At 54.2% G+C, this 21,679-nt stretch overlaps 1 protein-coding gene and 1 non-coding gene across 2 annotated transcripts; one reads left to right on the top strand and one right to left on the bottom strand.

Moving 5' to 3' along the window:
- Window positions 1-2,458: 2,458 nt before the first annotated feature.
- TRNASTOP-UCA (transfer RNA opal suppressor (anticodon UCA)) lies at window positions 2,459-2,545 on the top strand. Its single transcript has one exon. It is a non-coding gene; the product is annotated as a tRNA-Sec (tRNA).
- Window positions 2,546-4,600: 2,055 nt separating this feature from the next.
- FOSB (FosB proto-oncogene, AP-1 transcription factor subunit) lies at window positions 4,601-11,483 on the bottom strand. Its single transcript, XM_047710053.1, has 4 exons — window positions 10,768-11,483; window positions 8,523-8,843; window positions 8,175-8,282; window positions 4,601-7,222 (listed from the first exon to the last, which is right to left on the bottom strand). Exons 1-4 carry the CDS (start codon window positions 10,891-10,893, stop codon window positions 6,761-6,763), a joined length of 1,017 nt encoding a protein of 338 aa, XP_047566009.1. The 5' UTR covers window positions 10,894-11,483; the 3' UTR covers window positions 4,601-6,760.
- Window positions 11,484-21,679: the final 10,196 nt, after the last annotated feature.

The following is a 21,679-nucleotide window of genomic DNA, read 5'->3' as shown; positions in this document are numbered from 1 at the left end:
CCGTAAACAGAACCTGCTTGTGAGCTATGACATTGTTTCCCAAATCTCGGTCATCCGCTCACGACCCTCAGGATCTTTCTGACCCTCGTTCTGCTTCTCTTCTAATATTTCCCTTTAAATTGGTTAATTACAAATAGAACAAATGTCTTTTAAAAAGAAATGTTACTTCACCACCAAGTCAGTATCACTTGCCAGGAATAGAAGGTAACAGTAAAAATAAACACAAAACTATTAACATTTAAACTGTTTGTTCATGCATCACCTAAAATCATCACACTTGCCTCTAGCGACGCATGTCACATTTTCGGAGACAGAGAATGATGTTGTAGGACTAGTAGTTACAGCCCGTCTCTGTGTGTGTAAGGGTTGCCTAGCAGCAGCTATGGAACAAAAAAGAAAAAAGAAAAAAAAGCTCTTAAGGGGGCTTCTCTTGGATCTAGATCTGCTAAGCAGGAACTATGCTTTCAATTTCCAAATTAAAAAATAGCGAAATTTCCAAAAGATGCTTTTATTCACACTTTCCATAAGATAGTGTTGCTTTGTAACGTAGAATGGAGGGGGACACCTGGCGCGCTCAGGGGAGTGTTCCACGCCTCATCTTAGGATTCTGAGTTTGAGCCCTGCACTGGGAGTTGAGATTACATCAAAGTAAAATTAAACAAACACAAAAAACTATTAAAAAAAAGAAAAAGATGGAGGAAGAGGGACTGGTTGAAATTATGGGGCCAAGAATGGCTAAAGCCCCTAAGTCCGTCCTTGGCTTCTAGTGAGCCCACCCTCACTAGAAGCTGGAAACAGTCTGGAGTTTGAAACAGCCTTTATTGAGTGCCTCCCCACACTTTTATATCCATCTGCTCACTGTGATTCCTCTAGTGAAATCAGCTGTACGAATCTTGTTTTCCAGATGGGGACCCTGGGACTCAGAGAAGGATAATGTAATAATCTTATATTCACTCTACAAACATTTACCAAGCATGTGCTAAGTTCCCAAGCACTCTTTAGGCAGTAGGGACTCAGAAATAAGCCAAAACAAAGTCCATAGTTTCATGGACGTGATAAGTCCAGTGGGAGCAGAGAGAGAATAAGCAAACAGACGTAGTACATGGCGGGTGGTGCTCAGAGGGAGGGAGAGTAGCCCATCAGGGAAAGGGGATGGAGTCAGAGGACTTTTTATTTTATCAGGGAAGACTTCACCAGGTGGTGGTATTTGAGCAGAGGCCAGAGTGAAGGAGGCAGTGAGTCAGTGAACGTGTGGGGGAAAGGAGATTCAGGCAGGGGGATCAGCAAACACAATGGCTCTGAAAAAGAAGCACTCCTGATCCTGGTGTGTGCAGCAGGAGCTCTGTATGCCAGAAGCCAAGTAAATGAGCAAAGCAAACTAGGAGATGGTGTCAGAGGAGGGAAAGGAGCTAGCATACAGGGATTTTTTTTTTTTAAAGAAAGATTTTATTTATTTGACAGAGTGAGAGAGAGAGCGCACAAGCAGGGGTTGCTGCAGGCAGAGGGAGAGCGAGAAGTAGGCTCCCTGCTCAGCGGAGATCCCAGTACCATGGAATCATAAAAAGGCAGACACTTAACCGACTGAGCCACCCAGGTATCCCAGTATAGGATTTTGTAGGGCTATGGTGAGAACTTTGACTTTTATTCTGAGATGGGAGCCCTGGGTGGGTTTCATGTGGTCTGGAACGATAGCGTTGTCGAAGGATCCCTGACTTAGGTTAGAGAAGGGTCAACTTTTTTTGAAATGACAGGATGGCACAGGTTTTATTCCCCCAGGTGGATAGGCTGCGAGAACTGGGGTACGGTACGAGCCGTTTCTAAGCGTCGGTTTCCTTGGCCATAAAACACAGGCAGAAACTGATGATCCCTAGTGTCTTAAGCTCAATGGGGACGAATTTCTGTAATGCCGCTGCCTAGAACCGTGCCTGGGCTTTAGTAGGCGCTCAAATATTTGAATGAACCTAGGACTCTGGAGGTCGTTGAAGTTCCAAAAAGGAACAGCAGGTGTCGCGCCAGCCCCATAACCGCCTACCCGAAATCTCCGGGACTGGGCTAAATCAAACTCTAGCAGGAACTAGCTCACTCGAACTCGGATTTTTTTTCAGAGAAGGGGCTTCTGAAAGCCGACTTATGACTTTCTCCTCTTAAAAAACAAACTTCTCACCTGGAAAAAAAACGGTTTCGGACACTTTTACATCTAGAAGCGAGGGAGCCCCGTCCTCGAACGCCGCTTCCCAGAATGCGCGGCGCTATGCAAATGAAGGCGGTTTCCAAAGAGAGGATGATTCATGCCCATGCAAGAAAAAGGTAACATTTTGGAAGGATATATGCCGTAGTTGGGGAGAATTTATAGATATTGGAGTCAACAATATCACACACTCCCAAGTCACGTGACCATAACTGTAAAAAGATAACAGTTTTTGAGTTTTATATAGCTGTGTGGGAGAGCGTTCATCTTGCCCGGATGATCCTCAGTGGTCTGGGGTGCAGGCTTCAAACCTGTAGCTGTCTAGCGACAGAGTGGTTCAATTCCACCTTTCGGGCGGTACCAACTTACCTTTTTCATATTCCCGTGGGACTGGACATTGGATCAAGTTGTTAGGGAGAAGTTCCCTCCTGCCGGCGCCTATCATCGTTGTAATCACAGATCAATCTCCGCCCCGCGGGTCTTATTTCCCACGTGGAGTATCACTTTTACTGGGAGTATCAGATGATTCCAAAAGATGATGAAAGTCATCCTGGATCTCTCCCCTTCGCTTGCTTATTCTCCCATTCAATCATGTGCTCACTCACGTATTTAATCACGCATACACTTATTCATGGGTCAGATACTCCATTCATTCATTCATTCATTCACGCACTCATTCAACAAGTATTTGCTGGGTGCCAGGGGCTGGGAATACAATGTTGATCACAGCCCCCGCCCTGGCCTCATGGTGTTCTCAGTCCAGGGAAGGAGATAAACATTCAACAATCATTAATTACATATTTAGTGAACAACTGCAAAAATGATAACTACTGGGAAGGCAAGTATCAAACTTAGAGGCCATCTAATAGGGAGACCTGAGCCCAGGTCAGATGTCAGGGTTACATGTGGGCAGACACTTGAAGGATGAGAGGGGATGAACCAACAGAAAAGGGGAATATTCCAGGCCGGGGATCAAAGTGGCCCCCAATAAGAGCAGTAAGGATAGTGATGACTGCACCTTCTTCGCTCTGCACTTGGCATGGGCATGCATGAGCTCCCTGATTCCTCATAGCCCCATTCTGCAGCTGAGAAAACTGAGGTTCACAGAGATGAAGCTTCTTGTCCAAGGTCACCCAGCTTTGGTAGGCTCTCAGACTCCTGGCCCAAGCTATTTACTACTTACTGTCCTGTGCTGTCTTTCTGAAACTAGCTTTTCACTAAGTCCTCTCTGTTCTGCCTCCTACTATCTTTTCAATTCCCATCCTCCTCTCTGATTTCATAGCCCTGCTGCTGTTCCAGGCTTCCTCACCCTAGATCAGTGTCCCCACCCTAGAACCTCCCTGGCCTCCTGCCCCAGTCTTGCCCCTTTCTCTGCCAGCTACCCTCAACTTAGTGGTTAAAGCTGTCTTTCTAAAGCACAAGCCTGCCCCTACCTTTCTTTCACTCAAACCTGCTATGGCTCCCCAGTGCCCAAAAGAGATGATCTAAATTCTTAGTCTGGAATTTAAGCCTGCAGAATCTGGTCCTTGCTGAACAATTTCTCCATACCTTTTGCTCTGTGAACCTCTAGCTCCCTTACTATATCAAGCCCTCTCCCCACCAACTTCTTTGTGCTCACTGCATCATTTTCTATCCCCTTCTATGTCCTCTGTGTAGCCTCCAGGACTCAGCTCACCAGTCCCTCCTCAAGGAAGTCTTTCCTTGTCTCCCTGACCAGGTTACGTGCCCCCACTGGGCTCATGGATTCCCCCAACTCTGTGCCCTCGAGATCATCCCCGACAGATCTGAGTCCCTCTCTGTACTGTGAGCCCTAGGAGGGGAGGGCCTGGAGATGTCTCAGTCCATGCTGTGTCCCCAACACTGCCCAGCACTGGGGTGGGCACACAGTAGGTACTGAGGAAATGTTTCCTATTGATTAATAAATTAAATGAGACAGTATCTTTGGCTCAGCCCATTTTAGGTGGACCCCTATAAGTTCATAACCCAGAAAATATGATTGTCTGAAAAGCAAAAGGAAATTCATCTTCAGTGTAAAGTGGTCCATGTTTTTGTGTCTCATAAAACCCCAAGGACTGATAGGCGCTGTCTGAGCTTTGGTCCTGTGGGATGTGTGCTTCAAATTTCTCGATCTGTTCCACCTTCACTCAGGTCATCCCCAGCCCACAGGGTCTGGGTGAGTTCCTCTGTTGTCAAGAAACTCCAAAAAACACCCTTTGGCATTTCAGGACCTCTCGCCCACTGTTCTGCCTCATCCCCTCAGAGAGGAGGCAGACCCTGTAGGAAGTCCTCTGACTCCCTACCCTCCTCTGTCCTGTTGTCCTGCTGTAGACTGATTCACAGGTGGGAGTCTCACAATGTGTTGTGTGCGGGCGAAGCCCCCTCATCCGGAACAGACCCTACAGCTTGGCAGACTCATATTTAAGAGCTTTTTATTGGCGACAGTGCAGAACCACGGCGGGAGGGTAGTGGCCCAGTGCCAGCCAGCCCCAGCCCCCCAGGGTCAGGTGCAAAATACAAAAAGAGAATCACAATACAGCATGGGGCGAGGGGTTGGGATTCAGCAAGTTGTGGTCCAGCAGGGGCAGGCACCCCGCTCACAGTCTCACACTCACACCCAGAATCCTTAAAAGATACAGACTGTAGAAGTCTATGATTCCTCAGGCTTCAGTCACAAAAATAAAATCTCACGTCCCCAACAAAGCCAGAGTCAGGAGACAGCTGGAGGACCGGGGACAGTCAGCAAACAGACCCAAAAAGACCAGGTGAAAACAGGGAGAGAAAAGACGGCCAGAGACTGCCCCGAACCACCGAAGGAGAGACAGCCAGAGACAGCCAGAGGAAAGGGATCCTGAAACAGGCTGACTCGAAGTTTCCAGAAGCAGTGTTTCCGAGTCAACCGGGCGCTGCTTTGGGGGCCAACGTGACGTAGGCCGACGTTGCAGAAGCGCTCACACACTCACGCGCACACACGCACGCACACACCCATATATAATATATTTATTTATACATAATAGATATAAGTGCCTTTCGGAAACCAGGAAAGGGATAAATAGCCACGGGGCGGGGGGGCGCGGGACAGGGCACGTGGAATGTTTTCCATGCAGCACAGAAGGCGGCGTGGCCCACCCGAAGTTAGAAAAATATCAATCCGCCTCAGGAGAGAATTCTCGAGAGGTGAAGCACAAGGACAGGCGGGGCGGGGGAGCCCGAACCCAGAATCAGGGCTTGGGGGTGGGGGGGCTGGGGCAGGGAAGCTGGGACCGCGGGAGTCCAGCCCCTTCGAGTTTGCCAGTCCGAAAATACTGGGGCTTGGGGGGGCCAAAGCCTCGGCCTTTAAGTCTTCTCCCGAAAAAATACTGGGGGTCCCCTGGCAACCTCCCATTGTTCCCTTTCTAGAAAGGATGTAGGGGTGCCACGGGAGGGAGAAGTTGGCGTCCTAGGCCGGGGTAAGGGGACAGGCCTTAAAGAAAAAGGCCAGGGATTGGGGCGGGGGGTCCTGAGGACAGAGGCCACGCGGATGGAAAACTGTCACCCCCACTCTCGATCCTGTCACCCCTGGAGTCTAACTCACTGTTGAGGGGAGGAAGGAGGCAGCTGGGGCGAGGGGAGACCAAGGAAAGGATTCGAGGCGGGAGGGGGGCACAATCCGCTCCCCACCAAGGGTTCTGTCCCATCGGGCTCCCCCCGCCCCCCACCCCCAATCCGGCCAACTCGGTTCACAGTATAAAGCACTCCAGCAGGACGGGCGTCACAGCGCCCCCTGCTGCCTGAATCAGAGAGGCCCAGCAAGGAAGGCCGGGAGGGAAGGCTGAGCCAGGCTGGGGAGGCTTGGGGTAACACTGTAATCAGAAAAGGAGGGCTGGGGGCCGAATTGGAATTGGGGGGGGATCCTTAGGAGGCCAAGAATTCAGATCAGAGCCACTTTTGCCGGGAGGGGGAAGGCTGGACAGCCAGGGAGCGAGGTTCACATTTCAGACTAAGTCGGTGGGAGGGAAGGAGATTATCATAAGGGGCATCAACTTCCCTTAAAGGGAGGCTCAATTCCGAGGAGGATCTAACCACGTGGAAATGTTGGATAAATAAGCTAGGGTCGGGGGAGCAGGGAGAACCAGCCTGGTCACCCCCTGAAGGGTGGGTGTGGGAGGCGGTGGGGCAGTGGTCTGTGGCATTTCCTTGTCGGGCCTCTCTGGAGCAGAGTTCAGCCCACCCCGCAGCCCACCACCAGCACCCCATCCCTCCGCCCAAAGCGAGGCGCCCCCCTCCAAACCCCCACCCATCCCCAGAGGTTGGGTTGAGGAGAAAGGGCCAACAGGCAGCTGGGGGCGGGGGTCCATTCCCTCCCCGCCCCCTGCCCCCAAAGTCACCAGCTTCCTGGCCTCCCTGGGCCACAGAAACAAGAGGCGGCACAAAACACAAGGAGGTCCTCCTGTCCGATGACAGTGATCGCAGAGAGTCAGACAGGAGAGGCAGGAAGGCCACACACCCGCTTTGTCTCTTCCCCTCTCTCTCTCTTCCTCCTCCTCTTCCAAATCGCTCCCCCTCGTGTGTTTGTTTGTTTTGTGTCTAAAGAGTTCACAGAGCAAGAAGGGAGGGCGAGTTCAGGGGGTCGGTGGGCTGGTCACTGCCGCTGGGGCGTTGGGCGCCGGTGAACGCGGAGACCTCCGGGCAGGTGAGGACAAACGAGGAAGTGTACGAAGGGTTAACAACGGGGAAGGGGTCGCCGAGGACTTGAACTTCACTGTGTGTAAAGAGAGAAGCTGTCAGGTTGGGGGATGCGTCTTGGCTGGTCTGGAAGGGCAGGGGCGGTGGTGGCGGGGGCGGCAGCAGCCAGCTGAAACCATCTTCCTTAGTGGATGCCGACCCCGGCAAATCTCTCACCTCCGCCATCGGGCCGGGCCCCGGCCCCTCTTCGTAGGGGATCTTGCAGCCCGGTTTGTGGGCCACCAGCACAAACTCCAGACGCTCCTTCTCCTTTTGGAGCTCAGCGATCTCGGACTCCAGCTCTGCCTTTTCTTCCTCCAACTGATCTGTCTCCTGGGGTCCAGTCACACGGAGGAGGGGGAAGAAGGAGAAAAAGGCCGTGAGTGACCAGACAAGGTGGGTCATGGCTGAAACCATGTCCCTTACACCTGCTGCTGAGGCCCAGGGCTGGAAGGCAGCTGGGGCTGAGTGGCAAGACCCCCTGATGTGGGGTCCGGATGTGCTACAGGAGTCGGGGCAAGGGTCTCGCCTGCCTTCCGGAAGCCTGTCCCCCCCGCGCCCCTCCCCCGCCATGTGTTCAGTGGGAACTGAGAAGGGCACAGGGGCACATGGAGGGCTCTGGTTGCCAGAAGCACTCAGAGGTTTGTTGAATGAATGAATGATTGTTCCATGTTTGTAATGCCACCTCTTCCCCGCCTTTCCCCTTCCCCCTCTGTCTCCCAGGGAAGAGACCCGGCGGGAAAGGAGAGGATTTTCCCGATTTCCTTTAGGGGCAGCAGGTCACCCTGCAGGAACCAGTCCCAGACCAAATTAGTTGTAAAAAAGGGAAGGAGGCGTTGGCGCATGCCACCTGCCCCCCCCCCCAGCAGTCTGGGTGTGTGTGGTAAGAAACTGACATGGGATCAAAGCTTTTGGCTTCCCAGACTCTCCAGAATGTCAAAGCTAGAAGGAGCCTGGAAGATTCCAGGAGGGGTGGAAGAGATGGAGAAACCAAGGTAAAAATGGGCTATGGCTTGCTCAAGCCCAAAAGGGAGAAGAAAGGACAGGACTTCTGGGAAAGGTCATAAAGCAACCGGCATGGCCGGGTGTGTGGGAGGGTCTGTGTGTGCACGGGGGGGGGGGGGGGGGGGGTGTTGTTACCCCACCTGGCCACACCCATACCTAGTTCACGTGCGGAACGTCTGGCTCTCGGCCCAGGACCAGGGCAGAGGTGGCAAGGGGCAGAGGATGGGGGAGAGCTCCCTCCCGTGTGCCCTCACTCCTCCCTCCCCAGGCCACTGCTCACCGCCTGCAGTCGGTCAGTCAGCTCCCTCCGACGGTTCCTACACTTAGCTGCCGCCAATTTGTTGCGTTCCCGACGAACCCTTCTCTTCTCCTCCTCCTCCGGAGTAAGCTGAGTAGGGGAGACAGAGGCCATGAGGTCTGCGGACACGGTGTGCTGTCTCCATCCGTCCCAACCCCCCTCTTCTTCCCCAGTGGCCACAGGAGGACCCTCTAGTCCTCCCTGACTGTAGCAAGGATGCTAGGGTTTCTGCGGCACTAAGGCCTCAGTGGTCCCTCACCCCACTGGTGAGAAAGTTCCCGCCTCTCTTGCTTCCTACTCCCAGGCCAAGTTGGGATGCCCCTTACTCACCGTCTCCTCTCGGGGTCTCCGAGGCCGGGCTCGGGCTGGGCGGGCAGGCCCAGGTCCACTGGTGGTTCCGCTGGTGGAAGGCCCACCACTGCCAGTAGCTCCGCCGCTGCTGTAGCCGCTCATGCCCGGTGTGGAGTAACTGGTTCCTGGCATGTCATAGGGGTCGACGGCTGGGGGCTGGGAGGCCAGTGGTTGCCCCTGGGACTGGGCCATGGAAGAGATGAGGGTGGGTTGCACGAGCCACTGGAGGTCCTGGCTGGTTGTGATCGCGGTGACCGTGGGCACGAAGGAACCGGGCATTTCCCCGAGACCGGCGCACTCCTACGGGGTGACACATACACACACAGGCGTAGACACACAAACAGAGACACCGACACACACACACCCAACACACATACACACACCGACCCCGTGAGTGAGCACAGGGCGAGCGGGTGTGGATGTGTGTGTCACAGGCAAAAAGCCACAACACCCACCCTTCCACTACACCGTGACGCAGTGCTAATGAGAGGATTTCTGCTCAACTGGCTTCTACCTCCTCCTTCTTCTTCGGGGAAAGGTTGCACGGTTCCAGCGGGTGGTGAATCACACCCCGGGTTGGTGACTCTTAGGTGGGGGGGTGGGGAGGAGGCTGGACACAGCCGGGTGACAGAACCCCCGGGAAGGAGTCACAGCCACACACACAGCCACAACACCCCACCCCCACCCCAGAGGCAAGGGGAGGGAGAGGGAGAGGCCTTAGGCCAAGCCTTCCTCTACACTCACACACGTACACACACCCCTCTGAGCCGGGGGGATGAGCGACTGGAAGGTCCATGAGACCTCCGTGCAGAGGCGGGGGGTCTTAGTTAAAAGGGTGTTGGGGGATGGCCCTAGGAGTTTTGAACAACGTTTCAAGTAATTGTCTCTCTACAGAGTGAGACTGACAAGAGACAGATTACGGTGAACGGAACAGGTAGAGAAAAGTGACGATCGGGCTCCCTCAGACTACCACGGAGGGAGAATGGTGTACGTCCTGCGCCCTGAGCCGGAGCGGCGCTCATCTACCCCCACCCCCAAATGGAACCCTAGGACTGCTTGGAAGGCTTAACTACTCTCCCAGGGGGCGTGGTGAGGGATGGGCTGGCTCGCTGGCCAATGAGAGTCCAGGAAGCCCAGAGGAGGCGGGGCTCCTGGAGACCACCTGGCTGGTTCCCCTAGGGCTAGCGGTTCTGGTCCTGTCTTCCAACACAGCGAAGGGATCGGGTGACTGGAGCAGGGGGACTGGGACTGTGTCTGTGTGTGCCCGGAGAAGAGGGTGACGGCCACCCATGTCTCCCAAAGAGACCCCGGCACACAGACGCTCTCGGTCCCTGAGATCGGAGGGCCCTGATCCCCGCGAGGTCCTCGCGAACCCATTGGATCGCAGAGGGTCGCTCCTGTCGCAACAGGAATCCCCTCTCTCTGCCTTTAGAGGCCCGTAAAAGAGACCCCAGCGCCGAGGAACCACGAGTTCCGGGGACGGAGAGGGGGGAAGGGAAATGCACCCTACAAATAGGAAGAGAAAGTTGATTGGCCGTAGCCTGCGCCGCGGCGACCAATCGGAACGCCGGGCTGCCCCCTCCCTTAGCAACGTGGCCCTGGCGTTCCAAAATAGAACGCTCCGGGACGTCAGGGGCGGGGCGGACGAAGGGGGCGCCGCGCGCCGTGCGTGCCCCGCGTCAGACGGAGGATTCCAGCGCGTCAGCCGTTACGCACGGGTCCCCCGTTACGTCTCCGCGCAGGAGGCGGAGGCAGAGCTTCCAAGCGAGGGTTCGAGGCCAGCTCGCTCGCGGGATCGAGGGCAACTCGATGCCGGAGTAGGCGATCCGATGGAGAAGGAAAAGGGAAGAGGCTACTGGAAGCTTCCCCGGAATTTCCCCCACCTGCCTAACTGCGCTAGCTCCAGGTTGGGGACCTGAGTCGGGAGCAGTCCCGGAGCAAGCTAAAAGTTCTCAGCCCTGCTACCGCATACACGTTGCACTGAACGGAGCATTCTCCCCACCCCCAAAGCTTACCCCTCTGCCTTCCCTCCCAGCGATCCACGCACACCACCAACTGCAAACACGTCCCGACTCTGCAGTTTGCCAAGTGCGCGGTGAGCCTATTCCCTCTCAGATCCCGAGTTTTGGTGCGTCTCTATTTGGGGTGGAGGGATTGCTCGCTCCACTCCTGACTTTAAAAAAATAAAGCCCATAAAGCGGCACCCTAACCCTCTAGAACTTACCTGGGAGGCGGCGGCGGTGGGTGGACTGCCGAAGGAGTCCACTGAAGACAGATACTGAGACTCGGCGGAGGGTGAGGAGCTGCACCGGGAGCCGGAGTCGTAGTCTCCGGGGAAAGCTTGAAACATTTCCCTGGGCACAGGGGGGGCCCTGTGACCACGCTGAGGTCGCCGGGAAGCCAAGGCTATGGCCGGGTGGAAAAGAAAGGTGCGAGTCCGGGGTGAGCCGACCGCGTCCCCTAAGCGCGCTGTCCGAGGAAACTCGGGATGGGGGCAGCGTCCCGCTCCAACAATGGCAAAGTTTCTGTGCAATTCCTCTGCGGTGCCCAGGCCCCCACAAGATGCCGCTGTGCCTCCTGAAAGTCCAGGCTCCGCAGGACCCAGGGGCGTGGGGGGGGGATCGCTCCCCCAGAGGCGGAAAGCGCTGTCTTGCTGTACAGAATCGGCTTCGGGTGCGCTCTCCTCCACGCGTTCAGCGAGTCCCACGGGGGGAGGGGAGTAATAAAGAAGACAAAAAGAGTAAGTCGCTCCTCCAAAATGAAATGTAGAATTATCTAGAAGAATCCTCCCCAAAACTTTCTCGCCGGAAAAGAAAAACCAAACTGAACTTCACAGCCCCCAAGAAAAACCACAACAATCAAGTCCCCAAGTTCCAGCTCCGCCAGTCCCTGCCGAGGCCGTAGCTCTCAGTCTTATGAATGAACCCCAAAGCCGCCAGCCTGTATTTATATGCCCGGGACCCGCCTCCCTGCTTACGTCACCCTACCCCAGCTCCACAAACTTCCTAAAATCTCCGGCCCTGCTGAACTCAGCCCCGCGCCGTCCGGCAAGAGGTCTGCCCTAGCCTCGGTCTGTCCACCTGCATCACCCTCGCGACCCTGGGGGTCGTGGGGGCTGCATTCCAGAGCCCTCGGCGGGAGGGGATCCCGGCCCCGCCTCCCAGGAGTTCCTGTGACGCAATTAGCCATATAAGGAGCTCGGCCGGCGCGGCAGAGTGTTTGTTTGGTATCCTAGCAATTACGTCAGAGGGAATCCCTCGCTCGCTCGCGCGCTCACCCCGCGCGCCTGCGGAACCCGCCCGCACCTGCGCAGTGCCGCGCCGCCCCGGGGGCTGGTATTAATAGGCTCTGAATCTAGCCTGGGGAAGACCCGGGTAAGTGGGTACTTCTTACCTCCAGCAGCCCCTCCCAGCCCTCCCGGTGGAGCAGCGCCCTCACTCAAGAAGGTCAGATCCCCAGAAAGAGACCCTGGCTGGTGTGGTGTAGCCACGTAGGCGGGGAAACTGAGTCCCGAGCGGAGTGGGAGGGACTGTGATGTTCCAGATGAAAGTGGAGGTGGGGGTGGAGTCCCGAGGCTTCTGGTAGCTTCGGTCCTGGTGGCCCTGACTCGGAGAAATGTTTTTCCTCTCTGAGCTTCAGCTTCAGTTTTCCCGTCTGGACAAAGAATGTGTGTTTTGGACCCCCTGACCCCGCACGCAGTCCGGCGTTTGGGAGGTACGCGGGTTTGGAGCGGGTAGAGAACGGAATTCAGCGTGAAAAGTCCCTGCTGATGGTGGTGGTAACCTCTCCTTCCCGCTTCATAATCCTGCCTTTAGACCTAAGAAAAAAATGTGTGTTGAACAAGAATTGATAATAATAATAGATGGCGTGTATTTAACTACGAGCAAATACCAGCCTCCTGTTGTAAGCCTTTCACCACGAGATCCGTAATCCTTAAACCAGCGTTTGAAGGTTAAGGGAGGAAAATCTTCATTTTATTAAAGAGGGAAAAAATACTCGAAGAGGTTAAGTGACTTTTTCAGCATCCCATGGCAAGAAATTCAAACCCAGAATGTTAAACTCCAGAGCTCCTACCATCTTCCTGATTTCTGAGAACTGCCTGGTTCAGCGGAACTCCCTGAAAACCCTGGGTCTTGGGATTGTTTAAACGGTAACGGTGAGGGGCGCCTGGGTGGCTCAGTGGGTTAAGCCGCTGCCTTCGGCTCAGGTCATGATCTCAGGGTCCTGGGATCGAGTCCCACATCGGGCTCTCTGCTCGGCAAGAAGCCTGCTTCCCTCTCTCTCTCTCTCTCTGCCTGCCTCTCTGTCTACTTGTGATCTCTCTCTCTGTCAAATAAATAAATAAAAAATCTTTAAAAAAAAAAACAAAAAACGGTAACGGTGATTTCAGGAAACCTAAGCCTTTCCAATCTACCTTCTGCTACCTTCTGCTAGTGGTGTATACTGTTGTGACCCTGGCTTAGAGCGGTAGAGCTGCTTTCCTGAGGCCTCCCACAGTTAGGAAACAGGGTTCAAGAATTTAATGAAGGTATTTGGGATGCCACAGCCCCCAACTCTTAAGCACCACTGGGAGGGGTCCCACCTGCTGCTTCGCAAATCTCAGAGATCTGGTGCTTCCCTCCCAGTGCAGAGCCTGACCCAGTCCTGGCCATGGAGGGAGAAGTGCTTTGAGATTGTTGAAACCCAGAGAGGGGGAGGCCCTGGCTCAGGGTCACACAGCGGGTCTGAGGCTGAGCAGGAGGGGGTGAGCGGACCCTGATTCCCTGCAGAATCTTGCTTCCCTGCTTCCATGGATTGTGGGGAAGGGGAGGGAGACGTGGAAGGCTGGAGGGACACAGGGGGCAAGATGGTGGTGGGAGGTCGAGCTTTCCAGACAAAAGCACAGCCTCCAGCCTCCCCTCCACCTCTTTCCCCCACGCCCCCTCTGTCTGCCACCAGTCTGGAAGTAGGGACAAGGACTAGGAGATGACACAGCAACCACCAGCAGGCAGTGACTCGGCCCTGGCAGCAGACAGGGAGTGACCCCTCATTCCCTGTCCTGTCCAAGCCCCTCATCCCTGCCACAGCATAAAGGAGATAACACAGGAGACACCCAGGCTGCCCAAAAGCCTTCACACTCCAACACAGGTGGCGCACGTATCCACCGGCACGCAGGTATTCCAACCTTCACCTCCGATGGGCAACACACATGCCCCCACACACTGAAACACAGTCATGCGGTCCCCAGCATACTTGACCCGTACACCTTCGCTGTGGTTGCACTCAGATACTCTTCATACCATCATTACAAGGGCTCATTCTTCTTGAGCCCTCATATTCATTTCCTTCCTTCTCACAACCCTCCTATGAGGTAGGAGCTGTCATTCAGCCTGCAAGGAAACGGAGGCCCAGAGAGGTGAAGTCACTTCCCTAGAGTCACACAGCACATGAGTGGCGAAGCCAGGATAAGAATGCAGCGCCTCAGCTTCAGAGCTCATGTTTCTATTTTATTTATCTATTTATTTATTTTTCAGATTTTATTCTTAAGTAATCTCTACACCCAGCATGGGGCTCAAACTTCCAACCCCAAGATCAAGAGTCACATGGCCCACCTTCTGAGCTGGCCAGGCCCCCGACCCTATGCTTTTAGTTATTTCATGAGTTCACGTGTAGATGGCCATGTTTGTGCAGACACTGGATATTTATCCCCTTGACCGGCGGACCCAGAATCTAGGTGGCCTGGACTTACATTCTTGTCCCACCACTTGGTGGTTGGGTGACCCTGAGTTAGTGCTGTCTGGAGCTTCTCTCTCCTGACCTAGGAAAGGGGTTAGGAATCATGCCTAGCTCATGGGGCTGGAGGGGGATTACATGAGGTGAAGATCAGGATAGCTTCTGGAACAGGCCTGGCACGTTGTAGGGATTTGTTTTATTATTAAACAGAGCTAACCTGACCTTTGCAGATAGAGACCCTCCCAGAGATGTCAGCTGGCAGAGACACACAAGGTCACATTATAACTCTCTTCTTTTTTAAAAGATTTTATTTATTTGACAGAGAGAGAGAGAGAGAACAAGTAGGCAGAGAGGCAGGCAGAGAGAGAGGGGGAAGCAGGCTCCCCGCTGAGCAGAGAGCCAGATTCGGGGCTCAATCCTAGGACCCTGAGATCATGACCTGAGCTGAAGGCAGAGGCTTAACCCACTGAGCCACCCAGGTGCCCATCATTGCCTTCTACCTCCATAAAGACATCTTTGAAATTATATTTTATTGGGTGCCTGGGGGGCTCAGTTGACTGGGGGTCCGACTCTTGATTTCGCCTCAGTCTCAGGATCCTACATAGAGCCCCGCACTCAGCAGGGAGTCTGCTCGAGATTCTCTCTTTCCCTCTCCCTCTGCCCCTCCCTCTCTCTCACCCTCAAATAAATAAATCTTTTAGAAAAATAATAAAATAGGGTTATTATGACTACATTGGTGTAAAGGCAGATAATACTATATATTAGAACATCTTCTTTTATCTAGAAGTTCAGGATATTTTTTTCCTTCTGATTTTTTTTAAAGATTTTATTTATTTACTTGAGAGAGAGAGCATGAGTGGGGAGGAGAGGGAGAAGCAGGATCCCTACTGAGCAGGGATCCCAATGCAGGGCTTAATCCCAGGACCCCGGGATCATAACCTGGGCAGAAGGCAGACGCTTAACTGACTGAGCCACCCAGGCACCCCACCTTTTTTATTAAAGATTATTTATTTATTTATTTGACAGGGCAGGGGGTTGGACACAAGCCAGGGGAGAGGAAGAGGGAGAAACAGGCTCCTGGCTGAGCAGGGAGCCTGAGGCAGGGCTGCATCCCAGGACCCAAAGGCAGATGCTTAATGACTGAGCCACAAAGGTGCCCCTTTTCTTCTGATCTTAAAAGAAATTACATTTTTGGTGGGCCCCTAAAATTATCATAGGCCACAGTACTGTGCCATTTGTGCCTAAGGGAAAAGGTGGCCCTGCTGACCCCCCCCAACATACACAAAGTCACACACACACATATATGCATACCTTGTCCACAGAGCATGGGGTGGGCAAGGCAAGTCTCTTCAGAGGGCTCAACCCCAGGGAGTTTCCAGGAGGTGGAGGACTGGAATGTGGGGGAGAGGGCAAGACCTTCACTCCCCTACCCACCGCCCCACCGGAGCTCCAGAGCTCCACAGGGTTTGGCTCTGCGTGGGGAGGGGGCAGGGGCAGCCCTCAGCCTTCTGGCCCCACAGGTGAGGGCTGGGGTGGCAGTGAAGCTCTGGCTTGCTCAGAGCATCCTCTAAACAGCCCTGGGGGCAACTCTGCCAAAGGCAGATGTCAGCACATCCTTCCATCCTTCCGTGGGCAAAACTTACGCTACCCTGTGCCTCAGTTTCCCCACCCAGAAGGCTGGATGGCGGTGGGCTCAGAGTTCTCTTTGGCTCCAAAATTTAGTAATGCAAAGGAGGAGGGGGAGGAGGAGGGAAGCAAGTACTTAGTAGGCTGTGCTTGGTGCTGCCACGCATGTTAGAGCGCCGGCCCCATAAGGAGGTTGCGTTGTTATCCACATTGTACAGGAAAGAAACGAAAGGAGGTGCAGCCTTCTTCCTAGTTGTGTGATCGCGAATCCGCTGGGGAATCTGGTTACACCGCAGATCTGGTGGAGCCTTTGGCATTTCCAGCAAGCCCCTGGGTCATGCTGGGGTTTCAGCTGCAAGAGAAAGGTCTGTGGGTATTTCTGTGGCATGGAGTGGGGTGTGTGTGTGTGTGTGTGTGTGTGCAGGTGTGTACCTTGCTGTTGTGACTGTCGCCTCCATGACTGTAGAGCCAGGCCAGTTAGTGATTTGCAGGCTCCTTGGTACCCAGCACTGATAGTGTTACTGGCTAGCCAGGCCAGCTCCCCACTAGCAGTCCTGGAGGCCTCCTGGAGGCAGTGTCTGTGGAGTTTCAGGGAAGCCAAGTGGTCCAGACTGAGGACTCCTAGCTTGACTTTCCCAGTACACTGGCATTTGGAATTCAAATTCCCCATTCACCATGGCCCACAAGGTCTGGCATAACCTGGCCTGTGCCAACTGTCCATGTTCTAGATGCCGCAGTCTCCCTCCAGGTCTCTGCATGTGCTCTGCCCTCTCCCTGGAGCACTCTCCCTGTTGCTTCCTGAGTCTATAATCTCCTCCTCCAGGAAGCCCTCCCTGGGGCAGCCCCCTCCCAGCTCTTCCTCTCTGGGTTCATTGTCCTCTGGGGACAGAAGCTCTTTCTCCCGCTGGGCTGTACTGTTATTGAGGCCTGGGCTGGGGCTGTCCTGGTCACCACCATGTCCCCAGCACAGTGCCCGGCCCCCTGTAGGCGCTCAGTAAACATTCGTGGTTCACTCATTGGTGCATTCAAACTCTGACAGATTGTCTCTGGCAGAAACATATCTGGGCCTCTCTGTTCCTTTGCCATCATGCTGTGGGAAGGGGGACGATGTTCTAGACCCGTTGACAGGCGGGAATGCTGCCCGTGGGTGTTGGGGCCTGGCTCCAGATGTCGACGAACGGTCAGCCTCCTGGTACTTTGTGCCTGTGTCCAAGGGGGAACTGAGCTGAGCTGGTGACCTTGGGTCTTTCCAGGGGTGTTTTGGGGTGTGGAAGGGGAGACACATTTTTCAGAGCTGCAAAGAAGGCTTGGTTTACAGAAGCCAAACGTGGAGACAGAGACACATACACGCCTTTTGCTTTTGTCTGCAAGGATACACAGATGCCGAAGCCACCGCACAATCACACACACACAGCTAAGCACTCATTGTGGTGCGGACACATCACAAAGGCGCGTGGATGCCCAACCACACAGACACGACGGGCACGCTCCTTTGTGTGTCTGCAGAGACACACAACTCCACATGCACGAACTGGCTGAGGCCCCCAGAGCTGCAGATGCACAGAATTTCTTAGCTATCCACAGTCGTGCCAAAGGGCCTCTGTGGACTCGCTCAGAGTTGTGTAAAAACCTATAGACCAAGGCACACAGATAACACGGAATCACACAGCCAGCTCCCATGACTGTGTCCGCTCTCTCCCATGCACGTTCACACCACTCACACACACAGTTCCACGTATGTGGGCCTGCGCACAGAGCTAAGCAGAGGCCACTCTCAGCTGCTGGCCAGTCTCAGGCCCCGGCACCAGGGGTGCTGTGGACCACTGTAAGGGCTCGCTTCTCATTCATTCGCAACCCAGACCCACCCAGCGCGATGGTGTATCACTGACTGTAATCACTCCAGGCAGGGGGAGGCAGGAGTGTTCAGTGAGGTTAGAGCAAGCCAGGAGAACTTCCTGGTGGAGGTGAGTCTGGACGATCACGACGAAGTCCTGAAAAGATTTAGATGAGGAGAGAGTCCCTCAGAGCACTCTCTCCCAACTGTGGATATGCAAGACCGAAGAAGAGGAAGCAGGAGAGACTGTGGGAAGCTAAGAGGAAGGACCAGACCAAGGTGGTGAGGGTGACTGTTTTGGAGAACTTTCCAGCTGGACTTAGGATGAAAATAACATGAGTAGTATTAATAATATTGCAGCAGTCGTTTAAGAAAACTGACCATGTGACAGGTGTTACGTTTTACAGAACCACTGTATCTTTTCTTTTTTTTTTTTTTTTAAGTAAGCTCCACGCCCAGTGTGGGGCTTGAACTCACAACCCCAAGATCAAGAGTTGCATGCTCCACTAAAGGACCCAGCCAGCATGCCCCCTCCCCCGCAACGATCCACTGTATTTTCTTGTTTAACTCTCCTGTAACACTCTAAGGAGGTCGCTAGCTGTGTGACCCTGGGCAAGTGACTTAACTTCTCTGAGCCTCAATGTCCTCATCTGTAAAGTGAGGAGAACAAGGGCACCTCCCTCCTAACATTGTTCTTAGGAGTAAATGAGTTTATATGCAAAATGCTTAGAGCAGGGCCTGGCAGAAAGTATGTTCCCCGCAGAGTGTAGGCGCCCACAGGTGAGAAGTATTATGCCCATTCCCCAGATAAGGAAACTAAGGCCCGGAGACCTTAGGGAATTTGCTCAACTTGCAGGCTTGTGGGGAGGTGAGGCCCAGGTGGCAGCCCAGGCAGGGAGGTTCCCCTGCCCCAGGGTGGATGGCGCCAGGTCCTCCCCATCTGGGGTTCCGAGTGTGCGTGCCTGCAGGTGTGGGTGTGTGTGTGCGTGTGTGTGTGAGCGTGCTTGCGTGAGCACATTGTATGGCAAGTCCATTGTTTCCCGACCCCGTGGTTCTCTGCGCAATCAGCCTGGCCCACCCCACCCCAGCAGGTCATCCAGCCGCTGCCCACAAGCCACAGCCTCCCAGTCACACCCACACAGGCTTCCTCCTCCAGCTCTGGGGCCTCCCCAGAGAGCTCCCCAGAGAGCTCTGCACTGCTCTCCACCCCACGCTCTCCCTCCTGCACCTTCAAGACACCTGTGGCCCCAGTGGTCTTCGCCGGTAGCCAGCCCGTCCCTGACTCACATCCCATGCCCCCTCACTGACCCCCAAGCAGCCTGCCAGCCCCCACAGCCAGACGGCCATGCGGAGGTGTCTCGTGGGGGTCACAGCGGGCCACGTGCCTGCGCCCGCGGTGGCTGAATTCCGCCTGTGATTCAGTCGGCTTGTCTGGGCTGCTGGGGGGTGTCCTGGCTGGATGATGTCAGTGGCCAGGTATGCGGCCCGGGGTTTCTCTGAGGTGACTCAGGCGCCTGAGCTACCCTTTCCCTCCTGTAGTAGACACTCTGGGCAGCTGTCCAGGGGCCGGCAACGGGCCGGCGGCTTGACACTCCCTTCCCGGCCCCTTCCACGCCCTCGGAAGGCCTGAGCTGTGGGAACAGTGGGGTGGGGGGAAGGCACTTGGCAGGGCATAGAGCCTCATGGCCCAGTGCCAGCCCTGCCAGCCCAGCGGGCTTTCCCCACCTCCCCGCAAGACCCAGACTCACAGGTTGTTGTGGGATGAAATTCATTCATTCATATATTCATTCAATCAGCTGTTCAGACATCTACTCAGCAGGTCCCCTGTGTCAGGCACTGGGGATCAGAACTGGGGACAGAGCTGGGACCGAAACAGACAGAAATCCATCACAAAGCTCCTAGCGGGGTCTACACACTGTGCCTCCTAACCATTGCTAGTGTTACCCCCTCCCCAAATTCTGTTCCCCCAGCCTTCAAGACTCAGGCTGGTGTCTCCTCCTTCTAGGCAGCTCTCCAGACAGTTCTATCTTCTTTTAATCCTTAGTTCCTAACAGTCCTTGGAAGAAGTCCTTTCTGGAATCTGACCGTCCACCAGCCTGCCTCAGTAAATTCTCTTTCTTCTCTTCAACTGTCTGCATGTCCCATCCCCTTGAAGGATTTGCACCTCTACTCTTCCCACCCCCAAACTCCACCCTTCCTCGGCCTTCTCCAGAACCTGAACTTGGCAGTGATGATGCGATCGGGCCTTATAGACCCCGACTGCTCACTGTGTACCTACCCCAGAGCTGAGACTTACGGACACAGCTTCCTTTGGCCGCAGTAACTTCTCGGAAGGTCTGTCATCATGCCCATTTTTGGGGAAGGAAACAGAGACTCAGAAGTATTTTGGTACCCACTAGCTCAGGACCACACAGCCAACACCCGAGTCTGGACATGTGCATCTGGGGCCATGCAAAGAGGAAGGAATAATACCATTGATAATCCAAAGTGATATTTTGGTAAATGTTTATTTTGTGCCAGGCACTTTCTAAATGCTCTCTAGATGAACTCCTTCACTCCTCACAACAGTTTCATGAGTGGGCCGATTATTATCCCCATTTGACAGATGAGAAAACTGAGGTATGCAGAGGTCCTAATGCTGAAACAGAGAGAACTGCACAGTTCAAGTCCACAGATATTGACAGTTAGGTCCTCCTATGCATCCCACATTGTGGCGGGTGCTGAAAATTAGAACTGCACAGCCAGACGCAGTGCCCCCTCCTGCGGTCCGAACCACACACAGGAGACCACCACCTCAAAGCACAGAACCAGCCACACAGTTACACCGACACTTGACATGGACACACATGAATCACTGATTCATTTACTCAGTGAATAATTACTAAGTACCTACTGTGTGCAGGGCAGTGCTGGGGACCCAGCAGTGACCACGACAGCTTTGGGCCCCACCTTCATGGGGCACACAGTCCAGTACGGGAGACAGACGGTAGACAAACGAAGGTATAACTAGAAATTGTGGTAAAAGCTGTAGAGAGAACCCGAGATAAACTGCTTGCAAAAACAGCATATAGTTAAACATACAGATGACGTATACAAGACCCACAATGACACACTCACAGGGAACCCGAAATGGAAACCAGAGGCAAAACTATACACATGCACAGGTATGCACACACTTACTGTTTCACGTGTGACCACACGCAGAGACACAACTACACACACACACACACCCCACACACACTTTCCACAGTTATCAGGGCTCCAAATACCCATATATCCAGATACACAAATGTAAGCTGGGGAAACTCTCAGTCCCGTAGTCAAAGGAAACCCTCATGATAGTGCTTTCACACAGGAAATACCCGACGTACACATTGTCACCGGCCAAGTCATGCACCTCCAGTTATATCCATTCACACTGTCACACACCCAGTTTTTTCTCTCTGCTTGGAGATTCGCCCCAGCCCTGGTCACATGAAGCTACTGACTGTGGGGTGTTGGGGGGGGCGTGAGTTGGCGATGAGTTATTAGACCCTCCCAGCTGTGGACAGCATCGCGGACACAGGATGGAAGGACCGTGGGGGCTGCCTATCCGATGAAAGAGGCTCAAGAAGGACAGGCAAGAGAACAGAACCCGAGGGGACCGGGGAAAGGAACGGGGAGGGAGCTCTAGGGCTGTGGCTCCAACTGTGTGTGCGAGTACTGGTTGGGACCTCCATAACAACAGTTCACCCAGAAACCCGGGAGTCTGAGGCAAAATTTTGTGTCTATTTTGGTTGTTATTGTTTGGGGGAATATGAGACAGCCAGGGCGCGGGAGACGCTGGACAAACAGACATGCCGGGGAGGAGGGGGCCCAGACGAACAGATACCCAAGCGGAGGCGGTCCTGGGTCAGACAGGAGGAGCGGGCGACAAGCAGACGGCGGCTGTCTAAAGGGAAACCGGCAATTTGGGGACCCGGTT

The sequence above is a fragment of the Lutra lutra genome, chromosome 17, assembly GCF_902655055.1.
Source record: "Lutra lutra chromosome 17, mLutLut1.2, whole genome shotgun sequence".
Taxonomy (NCBI): domain Eukaryota; kingdom Metazoa; phylum Chordata; class Mammalia; order Carnivora; family Mustelidae; genus Lutra; species Lutra lutra.
Note: the sequence above shows the minus strand (reverse complement) of the source record. Positions and strands in the feature narration are given on the sequence as shown.